At 41.5% G+C, this 24511-nt stretch overlaps 2 protein-coding genes across 5 annotated transcripts in view; one reads left to right on the forward strand and one right to left on the reverse strand.

The window, feature by feature from the left end:
* The window catches only part of LOC119734281 (ribonuclease 3-like), a 32526-nt gene extending 14909 nt beyond the window's left edge, over nucleotides 1–17617 (reverse strand). Inside the window, exons 1-13 of one of the 4 annotated variants that reach the window (XM_038207687.1) lie at nucleotides 17534–17617; nucleotides 14213–14887; nucleotides 13111–13398; nucleotides 12228–12377; nucleotides 11307–11508; nucleotides 9908–10055; nucleotides 8114–8268; nucleotides 7078–7245; nucleotides 6141–6299; nucleotides 4621–4932; nucleotides 3375–3517; nucleotides 2222–2429; nucleotides 803–910 (exon numbers count right to left, since the gene is read on the reverse strand). In XM_038207687.1, coding sequence (XP_038063615.1) covers nucleotides 803–910; nucleotides 2222–2429; nucleotides 3375–3517; nucleotides 4621–4932; nucleotides 6141–6299; nucleotides 7078–7245; nucleotides 8114–8268; nucleotides 9908–10055; nucleotides 11307–11508; nucleotides 12228–12377; nucleotides 13111–13398; nucleotides 14213–14853 — 2682 coding nt within the window. In that variant the 5' untranslated portion in view covers nucleotides 14854–14887; nucleotides 17534–17617. Of the gene's footprint in view, nucleotides 1–802; nucleotides 911–2221; nucleotides 2430–3374; nucleotides 3518–4620; nucleotides 4933–6140; nucleotides 6300–7077; nucleotides 7246–8113; nucleotides 8269–8599; nucleotides 8659–8927; nucleotides 9022–9907; nucleotides 10056–11306; nucleotides 11509–12227; nucleotides 12378–13110; nucleotides 13402–14212; nucleotides 14888–17533 lie in introns of those variants that run through there. The other 3 variants (XM_038207686.1, XM_038207689.1, XM_038207688.1) reach the window with 3 other exon arrangements.
* An 875-nt stretch (nucleotides 17618–18492) lies between these two features.
* Nucleotides 18493–21195, forward strand: LOC119734283 (UPF0428 protein CXorf56 homolog). Its single transcript, XM_038207690.1, has 7 exons — nucleotides 18493–18741; nucleotides 19433–19547; nucleotides 19677–19718; nucleotides 19866–20001; nucleotides 20197–20286; nucleotides 20645–20734; nucleotides 20940–21195. Exons 1-7 carry the CDS (start codon nucleotides 18621–18623, stop codon nucleotides 21003–21005), a joined length of 660 nt encoding a protein of 219 aa, XP_038063618.1. The 5' UTR covers nucleotides 18493–18620; the 3' UTR covers nucleotides 21006–21195.
* The last annotated feature ends 3316 nt before the right edge of the window (nucleotides 21196–24511 follow it).

Raw genomic sequence — 24511 nt, forward strand, 5'->3', positions numbered from 1 at the left:
TTTTCAAAGCACTACTGCAGCTCAAACTGATTTCCATCCACAGTGACACTTTATTACCAGTTCTTCCAGCCATACTCTTAAATTCCTTGACAAAATCGCGGCAATATTGACACCAATGTGTTTGCGAATTGCTAGCACACGATCGTCACTGCACAATACATGCACAATACACACACACATCCACACGCGATATACAAACACGAGGTGCTGCAAACCCATTGAAAATTATTTTTAGTCTGGTCCTCAAGTACTCCACTGCGCATACTGCATTAATGTCTACTAGGTTCTTGACCGCACTGCATTAGACTTGTCACCAGTCCATCCATTATCGTAAATTAGAGCCTATATTTCGCCAGAAGTTTTTGGGCGATATTATTACGGAAACAGAAAACGTTAAAAATCCGGAATCCGCAAAAAAATTCCGCAGACGTTAGATTAAAAATCCGGAAATCCGGAAAAATCCGGAAAAATCACACCCCTGGTATTAAATTAATAGCACTTTGACTTCACACCTCTTTTTTTCTTTTTTTCTCCTTTTTTTTTTTTTGTTGCTTTTCTGGGGGGGGGGGGGGGGGGGGCAGGCGCCCTTACCCCCCCCCCCCTCGCGCCGCCCATGTCTCACGTCAAGAACTGAAATCATCATATCTTGATTGTTTTCTTTGCCAACACACCAGCCCAGGTCTAACTCTCTAAACTTCTTATATTTTAGCTCCAACTTCTTCCAGATTTGTTGGCAAAAAATACGGATCTCCAACTTGACTTCCAAAAAAAAAATCAAAACATATTCTATTACTCATATTACCTTCAGCAAAATCCTGTCCTTGAATTTGTATCCAATGATGTCATCGATGTTGTAGAGGCAGTTGAAATATCGGATGTGGTTGACAAGCACTGGTAACATCATTGCGTGCTATGAAAATAACACAGAGAGTAATAAGAATTAAGCAGCTCTCTTCACAAATCTTTTATAAGACTCACATGGCAATTAAAAAAATAAGGGAATGCTACCGACTGTTCGGTATTACTGATCTCATCCATCCTTCAACCTAAGGCTTGATACTTGATTATAATATATATTTTCCCGGCCAATTTCCTAAAATGTTCATTCACTTATAAAAATCAGTCATTCAGTTTCGTCTGAATTTGAGGATCGTTCTGAACACGCATTTCATTTTCGTAACCTTAGCATTCAATTCCATTTCCGTTCAATTAATTAAGTGATTGAGCAGCACACTTCGTTTATGCTCATTCAGTTTCGTTGTGGGGTGCTGTGGTCCAATGGTTACGGTGTTCGACTTGTGTGCCGTGGTACATGGGTTCGAATCCTGAGAAGGGGTTTGCCCCGGTGTTTCTGGCAGTGGCTGCAATATGCGCCGCAGCATCTTGTAAACCATTATAAGGTGCTACATAATGGGTCTCATATTTCTCATAAACTTTATTTACCTTTCTTTAATAATAGACATATCTCCAGCGCCTTGAGTACCTAATAGTTGGTAGATACGTGCGCTATATAAGACTCCGATATTATTATTATTATTCGTTTACAAGACTTCCTTTTTGCTTTCAGAGGGCAATTTCAAACATTGGCCATTCTTTTTCACTTTTAGATTAAAGTTATGTGATGTAATGTGCTATTTTGAATGAGAAAAACATACTTTTGATTGCACATTCACGAAATTGTATGCCAGAACTCTGCGCGAAAAGGTATGCTTGCGAAAATGAATGCACAGGTAACGTAATTGGCTGTCTGTTTCTCAAAACAAGCACGGAAAATGAAAACAATTGAACTTTCGTTCAATTGAAATGGCATTAACGACGTGCATTCAAATTCAGACGAAAATGAATGACCGATTTTCAGAATTGAATGAACATTTTAGGAAATTGGCCGGTAAAACCTATAATGATGTGGTGCTTATATAGTGCTTTATACCTAAGGTCTCAAAGTGCTTTACAATTATTATCCCTGTTCATCAGGCAATGAGACCAGTTTTTTTGCAGCAGCTCGAGATCAGCGCATTCTGGTCTGTACTCTCACAGATTGGATGGAGACAGGCAATTGTGGTAAAGTGTCTTGCCCAAGAACACAAGCACCATGTTTCCTTTCAGGAATTAAACCCATGTACCATTGCAGTCTGACACAGTAACCATCGGATGAAGGCGCTCTACGATGCCAATGAAAGATGATGACAATTTCAGTCCGACTTCTTTGAAAAAAACATACCTGGCAAACATCGGACCCGATGCCCGTCATCAATATCTCCTTACTGCAGATCTCGGCCGTGACCTCACGCGTCATGTGACCTTGTAAGCGTATCCTCTGTAACTTCTTCTCTTTCTCGGCGAGCTTCTGTCGATCCTGAATGCTGACTTTGGGTTTGTTGGCCAGCAGATGGTTCATCTTTAGGTAGGACTTAAACAGGTTTTGGTAGCTGCAAATGGTATATCACAAAGAGACTTTAGTTTCTTATTGTAAATCTTCAGGCATTCCTAAAAAAATTGAAAATGTAAAATAACCATTTTGAAAAGATACTAAAAATAATGAGCAGGAGCTTTTTTTCTTCTAAATCTTCCTTTGTTTGATTAGTCACAGACAGTCAAAAATTCAATCACGTTCCCCTGCCATGCCTTTTACACAGGCTAGTCACCAACAGAGAGATCATATTTCAATAGGCACCGTGACTAGTCAAATTCCATCAATAGATAAAAGCAGGTAACTGGTAAGCACAGCCGGCTTATCAATCTCCTACAGTCAAAGCATAGCTATATCAGGTTTCATAACAATCACAGCCAGTCAATCCTGCTTTATGAAGGCAGGGAGCACTCAACTGTTACAAACAGTCACTTGATTTATTTTGACTGCTGGGCTGGCCTTGTTGAAATTGCCAGCCAGAGAGGGAGCGTTAAATTAATTAATTTCTTTTTAAAAAAATGTAAAACTTATTTGTGGATTTCTTTATCCGGACGTATTCTAGATCCCTTCAAATCCCCAGGCATTTTGGAAAACATGATAAAATCCTCAGCTCAGAAAGAACACATCAACATGTATTCTGTGCTCAAACTTTCCAGGAGCATTGAGCCTTAAGTGGTCAGGCTAACCTTTACTAATTTTTTTAATATCCTCCAAGCCTCCAGAGGATTTGGAATGATCTAGGAGGGTTTACGTTAACATATGTCAGAATTGTCTCAGTAAAAATTGAAATGGTCAAAATTGGCAGAAAAACTTGTCTTGTTGGTTGACTTTGCTGTCAGGTCTTAGGCAGGTGGTCCTCCATTACAACCACATCACGCTGTAGTGCTGAACACCTGTTATGGACATTGCCTTTTACGATCCTGACATGACGTTAATGAACCATACTCTATACAGTGCAACTCACTTTCGATTGCCTGCGTAACTGAGCTGTGCTGGTCGGAGTCCAAAGTGTACAATGGTCGGATACGTGTCATCCAGTCCTTCATTGTCATCAGGTTTCTGGTCGTGTTCCCTGTCCACCTGATCGACACGGACTGAGCTCGGCTTCTATGAGGCGTAAGGCAGAAAAACATGACTGTCTGCTACTTTTTGTTGACAAAGTTTGATTACAAGATAAACATAAGTATTAAATTATGTGTTTCATTACAAATTCCATGCATAAATCATTGAGGGCACGTTCGTAAATACCCAAGACAGTTTACCCATTCCTATTGGTCGCAAGCCCATCATGTGGGTGGTTTTAAACAGTTGATAAAACACCGGCTGGTTTTAAACACTTTTTTCCCACAACTCAGTTCTGACTTCCCCAATGATAAAAACTTCCCCACAACGCAGTCACCACTATCGCACTAGGGGGTTATTCAAAAGTTTCAACACTTTTAAATTTCGATATTTTTTTTTTTGAAAATGTTCTGACCCACCCACCCACCTCAAATTTCGTTTTTTAACTGTTGATTTGCTATTCAATATTTCCTATACACCAAAGAACAAACTAATGCTTCGAATGAGCCAGATTTTTTAGGTCAATGCTCTCCCAGCTCAGGAATTTTCAATGGCTTTTCCAGGCTTCCAGCATGCAACTTTGAAGTTGAAACAAGAGGAAATTGCTAAATCACACAAAACTTGGTAGTACTGTTGTTAATGCTGAATAACCATCGTCTGTTGGTTTCACAAGTCATTGAGTTCGACATTTAACACTGACAAGCTCAGAGCTGAATGATTATAAAGTTCACAAATCCCCCCAAGTAATATTTTGTCTGAGATACATTTGAAAACCCCCCTCCCAAATATCTGTTGTTGAGTTCCCATGAGTTGCTTGAAAAACTATAGTGCTATAGTCTTGGGTTCAAGTGGGTGTAGCAACTGGTAATCGACGCCCGCGGTGTGTAAGTCAAACGAGCACCTCTGGTACCCTGCTAACTTTCCGTACTGTACAGGTCTGTAAATGGGGAAGAGAAGTTGAAGAGAAACACGCATCGGAACGCTGGTGCATTATTTACCTTGACCCATCCACCCACAATTTCAGAAAAAATTCGAAATTTAAAAAAAATTGAAAATTTTGAATGGCCCCTTGGTCGACAAATACCCTACTTTTCGATACGCCCTTCCCTCCATCCACTTCCCGTTTACGATCTCTAGTTCCTTCTTACCTTTCCAGGACACGTTACAATCATCCCCTTCAGCTCCTCGGCGTACCGCTCCCATGTGATCTGATCGCACTCCAGCCACGACTTCAAGTCTTTGGCCTCCACGACCGGCCGACTCATCCTCAGCAGGTGCTGGATCACGTGATGCATGGATAAGATCTCCTTGCCGTTGCTCGGAAGCTGCCGGGCAAACCTCGGCATGAAGTGGAAGAAGCGACAACCGCCGACTCGGCTGACCAGCTCAAAGTCGTAGAGCTCCAAGATCTCAAAGAAGAGGAAGTCACCAAACAAGTCCAGTCCTCTTACCGAAAAATTCTGGGAGGAAAATAGAAAAGGGAGAAAAAATGAAACGGTTTCCAAATGAAAGAAAACCATCATCACTCCACACCCCTCGGCGATCGCAATGTCGCCCTGTCTGGCTTTGACAGCCAGGGGGGATAGAAATGGACTTTACCCTTCAAACTACTAAAAAGATTTTTAAAATGAAAGTTACTCCATTGAATAGGTTTTGACTTTCCACTCCAGTGTTGCCTTTTGTCCAAACTCTCTCAATCTATTAAACGTTCATTTTTAAAGCTGAACAAAGAAATTGACTGGAGTGGGGCTTGAACCTGCGACCTCCGGATTGCCATTCCAGTGCTCTACCAACTGAACTATTTAGCCCTATGTTGGCAGTTCCCCATTTTGTCAACGCCTTTGTTCAAAGGGTGCTAGTCAGAAGCCATAAACCTGTATATGCCATGTGGCCAGGGATCACGTCGTAAGTCACGATACCAGCAATATTAGTATAAACGCTGCAAATCCGGGAAATAGCAAACGGGGATTGCTCAGAGAGGATACGGCTTCTTTATGCAATGTGGTTTATTTGAAAAATCTATTAAACAAAGTGAATTTTTTTCAATCTCAAACATTGGGTGATGTGAATCAATATTAGGTTTTGCCCTTCACCGACAGGTAAACACTGTATACTGAGTGTGTTACCTCCCGAGTGAAAGTTGGAAAAAAAAATCACTCGGGTGGGACTCGAACCCACAAACTCCTGCTTTCTAGTGCTGGCGTCCTACCACTTGACCACCGAGCGAGCTTTTTTTTTTTTCAACTTTCACTCGGGAGGTAACACAATGAGAATACAGTGTTTATCGTCGGTGAAGGGCAAAACCTAATATTGATTTACATTACCCCGACGCAAAATTCCATCTTATGAATAGTTTAATTGCGGTACCCGCTGCTACATGTACATCGAACCAGCTAACCGATCCCGGAAGCTCGGTGGTCAAGTGGTAAGACACCTGCACTAGAAAGCAGGAGGTCGTGGGTTTGAGTCCCACCCGAGTGATTTTTTTTTTTCCAACTTTCACCCAGGAGGCAACACACTGAGTATACAGTATTAATATGTCGGTGAGAGCAAAACCTAATATTGAAACTCAAACATCTGGTTCAAAGTGGTGCCTACTTTCATCGGGTTATAGAATGAAATGTCACATTTTAGAACTAAGAGAGTTGAAATGCTTTATTCCACTCACCTCTGGCATTGGTTCTTCCATGAAGATGATGGAATACTCGATGTTGAAGCGTACCACTTTACAAGGTGGGATGTTGTCGAGCTTACAGTGTGAGAAGACAGAGAAACCTTCAAAGATGTACTCTCTGTCATCGTACTCGATGACGGTGGGTTGGTGAGTCTGGAATTAGTGATAATAAAAAAAAAATAATCTACAGACTGCTTTCAATGTCAGAAAACTGTACAATAACCATCTCTGCCCCCACAGGTACCCATTTACTCCTGGGTGGAGAGAAGCAACGAGTGACAAACTGCCTTGCCCAAGGGCACACGCACCATGACCCCAGGGTGGACTCGAACCCACAACCTGCAGAATTACCCGCAGACCACGAGTTCAATGCTCCAGACCACGAGGCCACGGCACTCCACTGTGGAAACTTGAAATAAAAAATGGCAAGCTGGGATGACAATTCCATGAGAAACATACACCGAAATGTTGCCCCTTCTTTGCTTTGTTGGGGGCTAATTTCAAATGGCTTCAACAGGGTGGTCTAAGAAACAAATTACTTTTTCAGAAGCAGGCTTCTCAAAATTGAGGAGACATGTTGAAAATGTTTTAAGATATTCCTAAACTACAAGATCTTGGTAGTATACGGTGAAAACGGCATTAAAAATAAAGCCTATTGTTAGAAATGGTGGTCATTTACAGAAAAATGGTCAAAGACCAGTTTGTCCACACGGGGGTGAGATATGCTCATTGTTATTGCGTTCCTTTATGCGCCCAGTGCAATTGTTCTGACCATGTTTTATAGACTTGCGAGTGGACAAACTGGCTTTTTGGTCATTCTTTATTAAATGGCTGCCATTTTTTTAATTTACAAATTATTTTCAACGCCGTTTTCACCATTTTCAGTAGCACAGAATATGAAGTTGAAATAAAATATTACTTGTTATCTTACCAGGAAGTTGGTACTTGGGGCCATGGTGATGCGATAATGGTACAGCTTGCCAGCATTATTGGTGTGTGGGTCACATAGTGGGATCGGTTTCTCACCAGGATAGATGTTGTGTCTTATGCCGACCTGTCTGGCTTTGGTACTGCACCGACATAAGGGTCCATCGTTCACCTAGAAAACCAAAATAGAACTGTGAATATAAATGTAAAAAAAAGTGGATTGATTCTAGAATGCCATTTATAACTCGAGTGAAGTCTAGAAACGTACCCAGGATATTCTTGGGCATGGAATGAAAAGGATATGGCAGAAAATTGAATGTTAGTTGTGTGAAGGAATCGTGTTTGGATGACCCCTTCCCCATGAATTCCAATCGACCCACCTCTCTGAGATCATTAAATGTTTCATCAATGTTTCTCTAATACTCCTCCTCTCATGACACCCCCCCCCATGACCCTTCCCCCATGACCCCTCCCCATGAATTCCTTGAATTGACACACCTCTCCTGGATCATTGAACCACAGCTTATCAGCAAGTCTTGCTGGATGTTTATCTCATACATCCCCTTCATAACCCCTCCCCCATGACTCCTCCTCCTCCATGACCCCTCCCCATGAATTCCTTGAATTGACTCACCTCTCCTGGATCATTAAACCACAGGTTATCAGCAAGTCTCGCTGGATGTTTATCTCATACTCCCCCCTTTCATAACCCCTCCCCCATGACCCATCCCCTATGACTACTCCTCCATGACCCCTCCCCCATGACCCCTCCCCATGACCCCTCCCCATGACTCCTCCCCCATGACCCCTCCCCCATGACTCCTCCTCCATGACCCTTCCCCATGACCCCTTCCCATGAATTCCTTGAATCTACTCAACTCTCCTGGATCATTAAACCACAGGTTATCAGCAAGTCTTGCTGGATGTTTATCTCATACCCTCCCCCCTTCATAACCCCTCCCCCATAACTCCTCCTCCATGACCCTCCTCCATGACCCTTCCCCCATGACCCTCCCAATGTATTCCTTGGATCTACTCACCTCTCCTGGATCATTAAACCACAGGTTATCAGCAAGTCTTGCTGGATGTTTCTCCTTCATCTGAAGGAAAGCTAGAGGATCGTCTTCATTCTCCTCCTCTTCCTCAGACGATGAAGATGAAGACGCACTGTCATCGGATGATTCAGCATCAGAATCTAAAGGCGTAAGACAAATCAAAACTGTTTGATAACTGACAAAAGGACTCAGAAGAAAGACCAAACTCCAAATATTAACCACTTCAGATATAAATTCGGTCCTGGTGGCGTCGTTTTGCATATCATCAGTTAAATATTGGGTTTGAACCCTAGCCTTTTTATCAGGACTCTCAGTCTATTGTCTTGCTGTCATCTTATGTTCACTTTGCAAGCCAAGAATGACATAGTAGTAGATTGAATCCTCGGTTGACAATATTTTCTTGGAACCTCAGTAACAGGATTCGAACCCAGTCCCACGATATCACAAGTCAATTCTCATACCAAGCCCTACCTTTATGGACATGCCAGTGAACCTTTGGTTGAGGTACTTCCTGCTTGGGTTGTACATCGCGAGCTCTCATTCCTCTATATTGACAATCTCTTCTTGGAACCTCAGTAACAGGATTCGAACCCAGTCCCACAATATCACAAGTCAATTCTCATACCAAGCCCTACCTTTATGGACATGCCAGTGAACCTTTGGTTGAGGTACTTCCTGCTTGGGTTGTACATCGCGAGCTCTCATTCCTCTATATTGACAACCTCTTCATGAAACCTCACTGGCAGGGTTCGAACCCGGTCCCACCATATCACAAGTCAATTCTCACACCAAGCCCTACCTTTATGGACATGCCAGTGAACCTTTGGTTGTGGTACTTCCAGCTTGGGTTGTACTTCCCTAGCTCTCACTCCTCTGTCGACAATCTCTTCTTGGAACCTCACTGGCAGGGTTCGAACCCAGTCCCACGATATCACAAGTCAATTCTCATGCGAAGCCCTACCTTTAATGACATGCCAGTGAACCTTTGGTTGAGGTACTTCCTGCTTGGGTTGTACATCTCAAGCAATCACTCCTTTATATTGACAACCTCTTCATGAAACCTCACTGGCAGGGTTCGAACCCAGTCCCACGATATCACAAGTCAATTCTCATGCCAAGCCCTACCTTTATGGACATGCCAGTGAACCTTTGGTTGAGGTACTTCCTGCTTGGGTTGTACATCGCGAGCTCTCATTCCTCTATATTGACAATCTCTTCTTGGAACCTCAGTAACAGGATTCGAACCCAGTCCCACAATATCACAAGTCAATTCTCATACCAAGCCCTACCTTTATGGACATGCCAGTGAACCTTTGGTTGAGGTACTTCCTGCTTGGGTTGTACATCGCGAGCTCTCATTCCTCTATATTGACAACCTCTTCATGAAACCTCACTGGCAGGGTTCGAACCCGGTCCCACCATATCACAAGTCAATTCTCACACCAAGCCCTACCTTTATGGACATGCCAGTGAACCTTTGGTTGTGGTACTTCCAGCTTGGGTTGTACTTCCCTAGCTCTCACTCCTCTGTCGACAATCTCTTCTTGGAACCTCACTGGCAGGGTTCGAACCCAGTCCCACGATATCACAAGTCAATTCTCATGCGAAGCCCTACCTTTAATGACATGCCAGTGAACCTTTGGTTGAGGTACTTCCTGCTTGGGTTGTACATCTCAAGCAATCACTCCTTTATATTGACAACCTCTTCATGAAACCTCACTGGCAGGGTTCGAACCCAGTCCCACGATATCACAAGTCAATTCTCATGCCAAGCCCTACCTTTATGGACATGCCAGTGAACCTTAGGTTGTGGTACTTCCAGCTTGGGTTGCACTTCTCTAGCTCTCACTCCTCTGTCGACAATCTCTTCTTGGAACCTTCCGAGGAGGTCTTTAAGTTTATCAGTTGCAGCAACTGTCGATTCATTCTGCCAAACAGAATATCAGCAAATATTTATAAATGTATTCCTATATCAGCATTAATTTCCTTTAAAGGGGCATTACGGGCTGGAATGAGCCCAATTGGGCTACAAAATGCATTTAAAACGAAATGATGTTAATTAGAAAGAGCATTTAAAGGGAATATACAACATTTGCAAACATTAACAAACTAACAAATTTTTACGAAAAACCTTGCTAGGATGTTGGTAAATGACAGTCTAAAGCATCCTGTAAAATTATAGCAACTGGTGTGAAGTCATTTTCAAGAAAAGTGGTATTTTTGTATAAATTTCCAACGGTGGTCAGCCGATCAGCGTTGGAAAAACCTAACTATTTTTCAGTCCAAATTTTGTTTGCTATTGGTTACATGTTCATGAACAGGTGCAGGCCAGCTAGACTGGTTCCCTTACCTTACAATTTTCCGGCATCTATAAATTGATCCATTTCATGTTTAGTGGAGTCAGGGAACCAGACTACTGTTTTTCTTGGTTTTTCCAGCATTTGCGAACACAAAACTTCAAACATGTCAGTGTAACAATATTTGATCTATTAGTTAATTTCTGAAACTTACAGCAAAGCCAATCATGTACATTCCCTTTAAAAGTAGGATATAAACATCCACACAACCATCCTATAAAAACTAGGCGTTTTGTGTTATCAAAACTCAAGCTGCTCATGCTAGTTTTCTGCGGACGTGCGAGAAACAACATTTGTGTATTACTGCTGTGTTTATTATGTGACACAAACACAACGTGTATCGTACATTTAATGGAAACGGCTGAAAATACATATGTGTGTGCTACAAAATGTCTGTAGCATCTGATGTAAACAACTTGGTTTTTTGGTCTTTTCTCGGGAGTGGTAAGACATTAGGTTAGTTTCCTTTCAACCAGGCCTTTGAAACAGGATCAGTATTAAAGCAATCCAAAACATTAAATTACGAGAATTTCAGGCAGTAATACTCCTTTAAACACAAAGGTCTTCCATATTGTATATTAATTCTTTGCCTTCAAGTTTTATAAGGAAGCATGACAATAATTTTCAAGGACAGTGACTATAAGGGGACTGGAAAATGTCTTTCAAACCAGTCTTTAACAAAATGGAAAATCAGAAACTGCCAAAAAACTGGAAATAAGGGGAGAAATCAGTAATAAACTAGGCAGATTTGGATCTGCATTACAACTTATCGGTCAGAAGCACTGATTAAACAGACAAGATCTTGAAGACTATCCTAATACCTTTTGCATCTTAGAATCCCCAGAGTAGAAGTTTTCCCTGGGTGAGCATTGTATCCATGCTGGCTCATCTTCCGTTGTGGTCTCCTCCGTCTTATCATCTTGACCCGCACACGATGCCAGTGTGGCAGGTTTGTAGGAGTCGTGGAGAGCGGCCGTCTTGGCCTCCAGCTCATCCCATCGTTGGGTCTGATTGATCGGGGATCTGTCAGGAAACACAAGGCCATGTCGTCATGAGATGGAGGCTGCATTGGAATCTCTTAATAACCCAAACCCCTTGGTATCTTTACTAGAAAGTATCCTGAATCTGTCAAGATTCACCTATGTCATGCACACAAATGTTGGTGACTGCTCAGTATGGAGGTATCCTGAATCCATCAAAATCCTGCAGTACCGCTAGGCTTACAATCCTCAATCCATCAAAATCCCTGTTTTCAATATGGAGATATCCTGTATCCGCAGAAATACTCCAAAACAGGGGTATGGATTTTGATGGATTCAGGATGGTTAGGGTTAATAGCTAGGGCAATTGTCTAAGGTCTTCGACCCTAATAACTTTGTGGGAACATAGAGACGATAGACAGAGGTAAAGCTCTGAAAGCCTGTTTTGGACACGGTCTAAGTTTTATTTCATGTTCATGAATAATTAAGACACTTTTCTTTTCTTTTCTTTTTATCAATATGGTGTTTTTTTGTAAGGCGGCAGAATGCTAAACCCCAATCTATAACAAGTTATCTGAAGTTGTCTACTGACACTCGTTCAAATGGGCCATGTTTTGTTGACCGTAAACTTGAAAAATGGACTCTCTATGGCAAACTCTTGGTGGCGCACTTCATTGTGAATAGTTTCTGACTAACTTGGGACTGGATAACTTATGATTGACTTTTGATGACCTGTTAAAACTACATCACGTCAGATCCTACCGTCTTCTTTGTCTTCTCCTCTCATTGTCTCTGCCTCCATCGTCTTGACGACCTCCTCTCCCCGGGGAGTAGGATGTTCTCTGTTGCCGTGGTGATTGATCCTGCCTTGAAGAATCTCCCTTCGATCCCGCAGACGCTGGTGACCTGGATCTATTACCCATCCAAAATTCCAACAACTTCAATTGTAATCGATCAAAAATCGCACTGGTTAACGGTAGAGTAGATCATTTGTAGCTATCCAAACAGTAACTGACAAAATTATTGTTAAAAAGCATACTTGGTTTAAAGATACTAATGGCACTAAACTCCCTGTGAAAATATTCTTTCTGGAAGGCTGTCATTTTGAAGAAAACAATAAAAGAATGTCATTTCCAAAGACGAAGTCAAGTGACGCATGTTAGAAATTTCCGCTAATAGTTGGTTGGTAATTTGGCGAATTCGTGAATGGGTGCGCGCAAGCGTTGACACGACGCAAACGAGCGCATGGTTGCTATTATTCGTCGTTCAGTGCGAGACATCCCGTAGCTGCAATCAGCTGAATGAGAATGTGTTCCGGATGCTGATAGTGGGCACAATTCAAAATATGACTCAGCAACTTTTGAATTGAAATTGATCCTCGAATATTGTTTTCTTGAAATATACCGCATTCACAGATCTAAAACTTGATCAAGTTAATTGTTAAGCACCCGTCTTTAGATCTTTAGCACTTTTGTTGCTTCAAACGAAACAAATACACAAATGACAAATGATCTTCTCTACCTTTAAAGGGTTCATAGCAGCCAGACGCAATCAATTTTTGCATCACGAGTGTAATTCAAAGCTTACTGATTCATTAGACAAAAGAAAAAGAAACGGTTGCTGCTTAGATATTTTGAAGAACTACCTGGATCTTTTAGACCGCCGTCTTTCCGGTTGCCTGCGGGACGTCCTGCTATCGTGAGGCGATCGACTACATCTTGGGGACCTATTATGTCTTGACGAGTGACTTCTAGTCGGTGATCTCCTTGAACTAGGCGATCTCCTTCTCGCCGGGGATCTCAACCGTCTCGGTGATCTGCTACGCCTTCTTGGAGATCTATTTCTAGATGGAGATGATCTTCTAGAGGTTTGGTGAGGATTTCTTGGCGTTGCTGAGCTTGAGCTTTGCGGGTGGGCATAACCTGTGTTACTCCTGCTGAAATTGAACAACGAGAATATAGAAGTAACTATCTTTTCAGGCTTTCATCCACATCGTGTGCCCATTGTCATTGCTTTTTTTTACCAAATATTTTATGAAAATGTCAACTACTGAAGGCACATACAAATTTACAATGCCTTACATCTTTGGCTTTTAATTACTGTATTGGGACACTGTCAATACATATACAGGGTGGCCCAACAAAAAGAACCCTAAAAGCGCCCCCTTTTTCACAGCTTAAAAAAAATACATCGCAAAAATCGATACATATTTGGAGAGTATAGTTCATTAGCTTTTTAACAACAAAAATCCTTCCATGGGTTTTAATTGTCATTTATTAGGAATGTAATGAATTTGGTGTGGGTTAGTTTTGCTTCTTTATTTGGTTCTTTTGTATTTTTCATTTTTTGCAACAATGGGCATTTCTCCTTTCGGAAGAAATGGTAGTCCTGACAAGGACTGTTTGGTTGACTTCTTAGATGTTTCCTGTGCTGCTCCGTCTCTTCTCTCTACTTGGCAGCCTCTTTCACAGATGCAAGTTTTGGCCAGTGTTTTTAATAGTGCGGCAGTCAAATAGTAGTCCCCGTGGACAAAATTAAACATTGGTACTTGTTTTCAATTGGCCATAACTCAATAAATATTTACTCGATTGGAAAGATTTTTTCGTTGTTGAAAAGCAAATGATGTATGCTTTCTAAATGTGTAGCGATATTGTTCTGTATTTTTTTTAAAGCTGTGAAAACGCGGGGGCATTGAAGGTTCAGATATTTGTTTTTGGCCTACCGTTATAAGGTTTTATTTAACTCACCTTTGATCATCTGCTTTTGGCCTGTCATCCTTTGAACGACTCCTTGATTGGTTGCCATCTCGGAATCTCCCCGGAGGGCAAGTTCTATCATCGTTGGTTTCCCGTCTTCTTACCGTCTCATGGTATTTCATAGAATTATCTGTCTGTGAAGTTTGAAAACCAGTAGAATTGCCAGACTGCTGAGGTCCGTTGCAAAACTGGTCGAACAAACGATCGGAGCCCAGATGTCCGGCGACTTCCGGCGTATCCGGGTAAGGCGTGTAGGGTGGAGGGGGACCAAATGGGACGGGGACTGGTGGTGGAGGTACTTGAAAATTTGGGGGTGGAGGTACTTGAAAATTTGGGGTTGGAGGAGGAGGGTAACCAAGATAACCTAGAGGCGGGAAGCCAGGAGGAGGAAATTGGTGAGGACGAGGCGGAGGATGGGAATAGCTTTGCCCTTGGACACCACATGGTAGATCATGAAACGGTCTGGTGTCTTGACTTGAATGATCTCCCGGAGCACCACGCCACATTTCTCCTTGATCTTGAGCAGGAAGCTGATGTTGAGATGGATGAGGCGGCACCAGGCACTTATTCATTGGTGGAGGCGCCTGCCTTGTGTCGACAGTAAAATGTTGGGGGTTTCGACCGGAAGCCATCGTGAGCCAACACAAAGTAGTATTATCAGTAGGCCTAGTATGAGTACGAAAGAATTTATAGGAAAAATATTTATTGTATTTCATTTAATTTCTAAATTGGTTTTTCAACATCGCTAGCTACTTATATTTAGATGAGTCATAAATGTACAATGCTTTTCATTTTCTTACAGACACGGGGTCTGAAAGTACAGAAAAAATGTAGTATCCAGATTCCACTTCAGCGGTTAGGCAAAAAAAAAAAAAATAGTTCTGCTTCCGATTACATGCCTTTCAAAAATAGGTCGGAATTTTTTTTTTTTTGCCAATTTTTTTTATGCAGATTGAATGGGGTATTCAATTATATGCGAAGTTTTAGCCTGAACTATTTCTATTGTACTACGAAAGCTATACACGAAATGGCAACAAAAAGTGAGTAAAACCTACCTTTAATTATTGTCAATATATTTACGTTCGATAATTTCAAAAAATAATGGAAAATTCAGGCCGTTCGCACCATATGCACAACGCTAGTCAAGACGCGGGGAGCTGGCCAAAACTCCGAGGTGTGTAATGCGTGCGTGTGTAATGCGTGCGTGTGTGGCGAGCGGCCCACCATGGGCCGTCAGAGCTGTTTTTACCGTCAACAATTTCGGGAAAAACACGGCATGTATCACTCCAAATACGAGTAGTGCGATCTCAAAATGAACTCCTGAACACAGAAAATACATACACGGACAAGCTAGATCAATTCTGTAAATTAACTTGCAAAAAATGTTCTTTCTCCATCGGTGTTTTCTTGGCATTTTTACGATGTCGAATCCGACCAGTTGACAGTGGCCTGCACTGTACTGATAGCGCGTTATCGGTCACATAGCTAGCTATGGACTGGTTACCGCATTTTCATTATGTCTTCTAAATTGGCCCCTGCACGGCGCGGCGGGAACCAGTCGTCGCCACGTGATTATAGTCACCGTGCGTGACATCGAATTGCGAAGTAGTTATATCGCGAAGCGAATTTGTAATAACGGAGGTTTCTTTGAAAAAAAAGCGAATGTAAGTAAGAAAACAAATAAATACAAGCATTTTTGGATGCAAAAGGGTTGTTGAGAGGCATTTTGTGAAGACAGAAAAGACAGATTTTATTTGTATTTATTCAATTATTTAGTCGGGTAACCGGAAGCAGAACTATTCTTTTTTTTGGCCATATGTACAAAGTCTATGGAGAGCCAAGAACACTTTCAAAGTATTTCCTAACAAAATTGGAAATGTCTCTCGGTACCAAGATTCATGTCTTATCATCATTTTTGCAATGACTGACCTTCACGAACATGCACACCCAGCAGGCTGCCGCCGTGGCAGCAAGCGGCAGCAAACGGCACGCGCGTGTAGGTCTTTACGCGGGGAGATCGTTCTGAAAATGTTTTCAACAAAAGCCTAAAACTTGCGGTTTATTTTCGGTAAACACGCCGCCCGTGGACATATTTGCCGTTCCTATAAACCCAGCGCAGGTACAATTCTGGACACAAGGAATATGTAAGCGAAATTTCAGCTTCCTCCATCAGGTAAAAATATGAAAAAATGTGTTATAATTTTTTTCGCTATGTTGGTACAATTTATCCCCTGGACGTCAGTCGTAAATGCAATAAACTACGTCGTCCAACCGAATGTCAGACAAGTCGACCGTTGAGACAACTCGACTCGGGACAAGTCGACCGTTGAGACAACTCGACCGCTGAGACAGGTCGCCCGTTGAGACAACTCGACTCGGGACAACGCGACCGTTGGAAATGAATACACGTGGAGCAGAAAAAGTTGCACAAATCTGTGGCAAGACCGATCACGGGCATGACGGGTGCGACGCAGGCATACTCGATGTACAGAGGGCGTCGCGTCAGGCCGGTGCGCCCCGCCTGCCCGCGAGGACCGGGCCGGGCCCGGCACGCGGGCACGTCGACCGGCGCGGCAAATGGGCGCACAGGCCCGGCACAAACGATGTCACCGTGCACAGTACGGCCACGTTGACCGACCAGGGATGAGATAAGTGGGCGCACAGGGCTGGCAAAAACGATGTCACCGTGCACCGTAAGGAAAAGTTGACCGGCAAATGGGCGCACAGGCCCGGCAAAAACGATGCCACCGTTCACGGTACAGCCACGTTGACCGGGGATGCGCGCACGTGGCCTTGAAAAAAACGAACGATGTGCACGGACAATCACGCTGCGCTATATCGGCTCTGTTATATGCAACAAAAAAAACTCATGTGTCATCACTCCCAAACGGCGATCAGCCGCCGTCAAATGCCCAGTACTATCCCTAGGTACTAAACTAGGCCCAAAACATGCTAGGCGACTTGTCTCAACGGTCGACTTGTCTTTCCATTTATCGCACATACGGTCGAGTTGTCTCAACGGTCGAGTTGTCTCAACGGTCGAGTTGTCTCAACGGTCGACTTGTCCCAAGTCGAGTTGTCTCAACGGTCGACTTGTCTGACCCCCGTCCAACCTGGGCTGTCATGGCTGTGGTGTTGTGCTGTGGTGGAAAACAAAATTGTCAATTTCGTTTAATTCTCCTGTAGGCTGTACGAACATTTCCGCCCCAATATTTCACATGTATTATCTTGATATGGCCAGGTACCTACAGGCTGGTTCAAAATCCCTGAAATGTCACACGAAATGGTGAAATTTACGAGAATTTCACTTACCGAGATCACAAGAAAAAGGGTCCTACTCGGCCGCCACCTGTCATCGTTGGCCGTCGACTGAGGGCGCTAAAAATAAACTCGTTGAACTTCGGTAGCATAAAATGGTACGACAGTAGAGCGCGTAATGAATATGCATGACTATGACGTCACTAGAAGCTCATGAGTAATATTAGGGAGGTTTCGCAAGCGAACGGATACGCTTACAAATACGTTTAGCTATCCGTATCCGTTTTTTACTTACGTGTAGCGAGCGAGATATGCGTGTCGTCTGCACGTATGACGTCATATGCCATTCACTATCCGCTAAACGTGCAGACGACACGCATATCTCGCTCGCTACACGTAAGTAAAAAACGGATACGGATAGCTAAACGTAAGTGTAAGCGTATCCGTTCGCTTGCGAAACCTCCCTATTATCACGCACGGTACTGATAGATATACGTGTAGATGCACACTGTATGTGCTGCATCCCACTTACCGATATCACATTGAACAAGTCCTCTTTCTACTGTCGCGCCGCCACCCTCTAGTGTCGTCCCACTTACCGATGATATCACATTTAACAAGTCCTTTTTCTACTGTCGCGCCGCCACCCTCTAGTGTCGCCCCACTTGATGATCATAGGTAAGTGGGGCAACAGTAGAGGTCGGCGGCGCGACAGTAGAAAGAGGACTTGTTAAATGTGATATCATCGGTAAGTGGGACGACACTAGAGGGTGGCGGCGCGACAGTAGAAAGAGGACTGGTTAATGTGATATCATCGGTAAGTGGGATGCAGCACATACAGTGTGCATCTACATGTACATGTACATGTACATGTATATATATCACTATCAGTACCGTGCGTGATATATTACTCATGACTTCTGGTGACGTCATAGTCATGCATATTCATTACGCGCTCTACTGTCGTACCATTTTATGCTACCTTGAAACTTCGCTGCAGTTAATATTGGTCTATTGGTGGTGCTATAACTCATAACCAGTAGCAAACGTGTTTTTTGCGTGAGGGTAGCAAAGTTATAGGTTTTTTACGGCTATATTTGTGCGACTAATTATTTGTTTTGTGAAGATCGGATGAATCAGGATGCCTAAGGTTATTTCTCGAAGTATTGTGGTGTCTGACAACAGAGAAAAGGAGGAATATGAAAAAGACAGACCACTACAAACCTACTTTTGCTTATGCGGTCAAATGGTCCTGATCATTGGTTTGTACATTGTCATTTGTTTTGGATAGGCTAGCTTCTTAATCTGAAATGTTTCATCCAGTTAAAACAAAGGGCCTGCATTGCCTATATTTTGTCAAAAATTTAATAGTTTGCTTTGTTTATCCATATTTTACCCATGTTATTAAATAAACATGATAAAAGGTTCAATGTCATTGTGTGACGATCGTGTATCTGCGGGCATTGACGGGCCCGGTTCCAGGGAACAAAATCCACTTTTAAATTATTTGATCTACCAAAATAGTTGGCGACATTAAGAACATGCAGGTATGTCATAGATAGAGGGCAGGGTTTTGACTTTTTTAGGGATATTTGGGGTAAAAAGGACGATGACAAAACGCAACACAAAAATAAATATGGCGATCACCGTGCGGTGTACATGTACCAGACTCACACGGCACCAACCGTAACCGCGTAGGAAAATCGTAATTTCTACCCCAATAAACTGTTAAAAATCACACAAAAAATGTGATTATAATTGAGGGAAGTCTGCTTTAGGTTGAAAAGGTCATTTTTGAGTCAGCAAAAAACACCCTTGACTCTAATTTGATCGAAACTAAATACAGATAGGGGCCCTACACTACACGATCGCCCATTGTATTGTACGTTGACAGGCGTAAATGCATTTATTTTAGTGTTTATACAATGTACTTCACTCATTTTCTCCTTGTAGATTGTTCAATGGAGAAGCTTCCTCTCAGAAAAACAGACAACGCCAGAGTTATTGACAGCGCGAAACATGTCCACAAATTAACCTGCGATGCAGATGAAACCATTCATCTCAGAAGGTAATTCGTTGAACCATTTTTAGTTAATTTAACAAGCAAACAACATAAAATAAGAATGTTTGTAAAGAACATGACCATCAATTTTGGCGGCACATTTCTCGTTATTCTCGTTTTCCTTTTTTTTTACAGGCCTGGAGGCATTGAAAAGCAGTTTAGGAAAAAATGTAAAAAGTAAGTAACGATTGAAACATTCATTCAGTACGAGAGAAGGCTGTAAATCCTTGTCAAAAATATACCAGAAAGAATCAATATAATTTGACAATTGGGCCTACTCGGCGTATTGATTTTAACGAGTCTTTTTTCGCCCCCTAATAATAGATGTGGCTTGTTCCTCTTCTATCAACACAAAGAAAAGGATGCAACAGTAACGTTCATCGTCGAGGGCGCTGTTTTTGAACCCGATAAGGGGCCAGTCAAAGAACCGCTCGTCATACAGAAAGCTGTACCCAAAAAGGTGAACAAGGAATGACTGTCGGTTTACTCTGAAAAGGTTGTTGCTGGTTTGTGCTTCTTTCGTGTACTACCACTGAATAAATCTCTCAAACTCACCAGGAAAGCTTTGTACATGTAGTTAAGTATTTGTCTGCCAATGCTGTTGTTTTTGCCTGCCAGTGACCTTTCATCCTTTTTTTCCTGTTTGAATTGTCAGGTGATGTTAACCAAGAAGACAAAAGAGATGGGCAAGTATGCCTCGGTAACCGTCTCAACCATCGATGAAGAGGAAGATGAGATTGAAGCCGTAAGTTGGAGACAAAAAGTGGATGAATGTTTTGAAGTTTGAAATTTCCCAATCGTGACCCAAGTCTTGCAAGCAGCATCCTAGGACTTTGGATTTGACCAAAATGTTTGGACTAGAGAAATCCAAAATGTTTGGACTAGAGATCAGTTTGTGTTCAACTTTGAGATATTGGAGAAAATATTTTTTCAGAGATTGAATCAGTAAGTTATTTTCAATGGATGTAATCTAGTTCCATTAGTTTACATGCGCATGGAATGTCTGTCTTTTAGAAACAAACCGGTATGCCTAAATGAAACTTAATACCTAGATAGAGTTGAATTTTTATCATCTTTTTTCTTTTCCCCTATTTTATTTTTAGCGTGAGATTGCCGACTCCTATGCCAGCAATGCTCGAGTCATTGAGAAACAACTGGAGAGAAAAGGCATGGCTAAGAGAAAAACAGACGAGGTACAATATAAGCTTTCTTACTGCTTTCTTTAAACATTTCACGTGATCAGTCACATAAAACACCAATTCCAAAAAATGAACGTGTCCGAGACACTTGCTTTCATCAATGTCCACTGGTGGGTTGAGCTGTGCACAAAGAAAGTATCAACCAATGACAGTAATTTTTAATTTCACAATAATTGTTTGTCCTTCAACTTTTTTCCAGGCATTGAGAGAAGAATTTGCCAAGAAAGCAAGAACAAAAGGAACACTGATCGACAAGGACAAGTGATTGTAGCCTTTGTTAAGCTTGAAGACAGTTGTGGAGAGATTTGTCGAGGATAGACAGTTGTGCAAACTACAGTGGCTGAAATATTGCTAGACTTGTCATAGGCTGTGCATCGGAACCGGGTACCCGAGTACGAGACCGTTAATATCGGGAACCGGTTCCAGATTATGGAATCAGGTACCTGTAACCAACTTTACAAATTACTTAATAACTTCTCAGACAATGAAAAAGACAAGTTTTGAATGTCATTGGTGGGGGGGGGGGATTTTAAATATGAAAATCAGGCTACATGGGAAAACAAAACATGTATTTCATGTTGAGGACGCTCGCGAAAGTTGCAGTTTACACCGTCAAGCTATAAGCTCACTGTACACACTTGGCTCTAGCTGTATCGATGCGCAAATGTGGTAGTATTATCGTGCAGGCCTTTATGAGCAATCTGAACAGCAACTTCCGAGACTTGAAATTTGGCGTTGGGTTTCTTCGACGGGTACCCTCATGTTTTGGTTTTTTCAATGGGGTACCAGTTCCAGTACTACCCGTAAATGCACACACGTAACTTGTCATGATGGGTCAATAATTATTTCCTGGCATAAATGCACTATAAGCATATACATCTCAATGGTCAAAATTCACCCCGCTCTTCTGTGGGAAGTACTCTGTGCAAGCCCACTTTTCCAAGTGCATAACGGTAGCCGTTAGTGGTAAACAGCCCCCTCTTGTGGTGGTTGGTTGTCAAAATACGTGATTATCTCCTCGAAACAAAAATCAGTGTGGAGTTGCACATTTGGGCATATCACTTGTTGGATTGTAATTTTTGTACATACATGTAGCTGTGAATCTGTGAATAACTTTTAGGGATCTGTTTTTGTTTTAACTTATCAATGATGTGTTTGGGATTAGTGTATCTTGAAATAGAGGCCATCACATCGTAGCATATGCAGATTTTCCTAAATGTTAATAGTCTTGCATTTGATACGTTTTTAGCCATACAGAGTACTTTTTGGGGGGGGGGGGGCTGTGGTTTGAAATGTCAGGTTACATCTACATTAAAAGGATTTAAGTTGTGAAACCAGTTAAAGGTAATATACAACATTTGCTTTTGCTGTAAGTTTAAAAAAAGGATGGATTTGGGGGTTAGTATTTTATAGCAAATATTACACTGACCTGTTCAAAGTTTTGTGTTCATAGATGCCGGAAAAACTGTTCTTGTAGTCTGGTTCCCTGACCTTACTTCAGACAAAATGGAGCATTTTATAGACGTCTGGGAATTGTCAGGTCAGGGAACCAGACTAGCTGGCTTGCACCCATTCACGGATGTGTAACTGATGCAAACACAATTTAGTAAATTGGGGACACTATTTGGAAAAAGTCAGTTTGGAAATTGATACGAAAATTCCACATGGCAGCACACCAGGTGCCATGATTTCACAGGATGCTTGAGACTATTATTCACTTACAGTCAAGTAAGGTATTTCATAATAATTTGGTAGTTTTGTGTTTTGATGTTTGCAAATGTTGTATATTATCTTTATAAGCAAGAGCCGCAGTCTGCACTCCAGCCGAGATTTCAAAGATGGCTCTGGCATTAAAACCTATAAAAGGATTGTCAAACTTTCATTTATAAAACAATAAAGGTACTACAACAACAAAACCTTTCTGTTTGCGTGATGCTTTCATTTCTCCATCAATTTTAATATAGTTCAATAAATGCTATCTTTCATCACAAGCTGTACACTGCCAACATGGTCGAGCGGCATTTAAAACTCTACAATCGCTATTTAATGTTGGTATATATATAAATATATACATACAGGTACAAGTTTCAACATTATTTATAGACAATGACAAAAATCCAGAGCCAACAAAAGAGAAATTATGCAAACTTGAATTCAACACTATGCTTGATTTTCTAGGTTATGTCCTTAATCACAATATTTTCTCTTAAAATTTTTCCAAAGCATTACTGATTGTTTTTTTAATATTTGATTAAACATTTTGTAAACTCGCAAGTTCTTTAAAAAGAGACACATTCATGGGGCAGACAAACACTTTAAAAGGGGACAAATCTCGGAGGAAATAAAATTGTAAACTGGATAAATGTGCATAGCAAAACATTTAACAAAATGACACTGTACAAACGCATGAGTTGACTGCAAAAAATGTTAAAATTCAACATAAAATTCTGTAGTTGGTTTGTTTTTTGTTTTTGAAAGTCAGGCAGCTCAAACGAAAATGGTTCAATTCATACTCAAAGTTTACCCAAACACGCAACTAAATGAACATTTCTCTATGCCGTCTGTAAAACTCTGTCTTTGCTTTCTGTATATTTTTTAGTTGAAGTTCCAAAACAAGTCAGTTTTTTTGTAACATCAGAAAACCTTATTGCTGGTGTTGACATGATATATGAAAGTAAACCCAATTTGTTCAGCCATTTTTCCTTGAAACACTTCCGATTAAAAATAGATTTTCCCTGTTTTCTGTTGTCATCCAATTGTGTTTTGCTTTGTATGAACCCACGATAGAAATGACAAGTTTCACTTTTTCGTCTTGATTACTTGAGTTATTTACAATTTCTGAGTTTTGATTTCAGTCTTCCGTTTATAGCCAAAAATACGTCGGCAGTTAATTATTTTTTTTCGTACAAATTGTTCGACCACTTTTATCTCTGTTACACACAAAGGCAGCTTCTTTACATATTTCACATGGATATTTTTTACATTTACGTCTCGTATATCTTGCAATATTGTCTACAAGCCTCTGAAACTTCTACGTGCATAGTCAACAATGGCAGAAACATTGGGCACAAACGTTGCATTTATACACCAATTTGCATACGTAAAAACAAGTCAATACTGAAAGAGAGACTGAGATATGAATTTAGGATAAGACCATAAAAAAAAAATTGTGTTGCCGTCACATGAAAAATATCTGGAGGGTCGGTCGGTTGAGAAAATATTTTTAAAATGGGGGGGGGGGGGGGGGGGGGGAGGGGCGGGGCGGGCTATACATAGTAAAGGCCTACTCTTTCTTCCATTCCATTTGGTTACCAGTTCCCCTCTACCATTGACACGAAATGCTTAGGCTACATGTACTGCATGCGCCAACTAAATTGTGAACATGAACATGCATGCGGTACTGTGTACAATGTATGCAGTACATCAGACCACATGCCCAAGCCTCAGCCTCAGTAACGCGTACAAAATTCGGTAAATTTGAACTGTACTACCATTCAGGTGTGTACGTTTTGTAACAAAATGCAAAATTATTGCATTACAAAGAAACAGTAACGGTAAGGTTAAAGGTCATTTAAAAAAAAATTCTAGTGAAAAAAAACAAACAAGCAAGAAACGACCAGAGATTTCCTGATTTTTGGGTCGGTCGGATGACGGCAACAGAATTATTTCGTTGGCCTAAATAACAACCAAAATTCCTCTCAAAATCAAATTTTTAAGGCAGCTTTTAGTAACTCTTACCACTAGTACATTGCAAATTGGACTTTCTTTATA

Source organism: Patiria miniata, unplaced genomic scaffold (genome assembly GCF_015706575.1).
Source record: "Patiria miniata isolate m_02_andy unplaced genomic scaffold, ASM1570657v1 HiC_scaffold_27, whole genome shotgun sequence".
NCBI lineage: Eukaryota > Metazoa > Echinodermata > Asteroidea > Valvatida > Asterinidae > Patiria > Patiria miniata.

What these genes read in the sequence shown, in the direction of transcription:
- LOC119734283 (XM_038207690.1), top strand. Translation starts at nt 18,621, where the DNA reads ATGCCTAAGGTTATTTCTCGAAGTATTGTGGTGTCTGACAACAGAGAA. An exon ending in TTTAGGAAAAAATGTAAAAA is followed by an intron (nt 19,719 to 19,865) that starts GTAAGTAACGAT and finishes CCCTAATAATAG; the next exon opens with ATGTGGCTTGTTCCTCTTCT. An exon ending in AGAAAGCTGTACCCAAAAAG is followed by an intron (nt 20,002 to 20,196) that starts GTGAACAAGGAA and finishes TTGAATTGTCAG; the next exon opens with GTGATGTTAACCAAGAAGAC.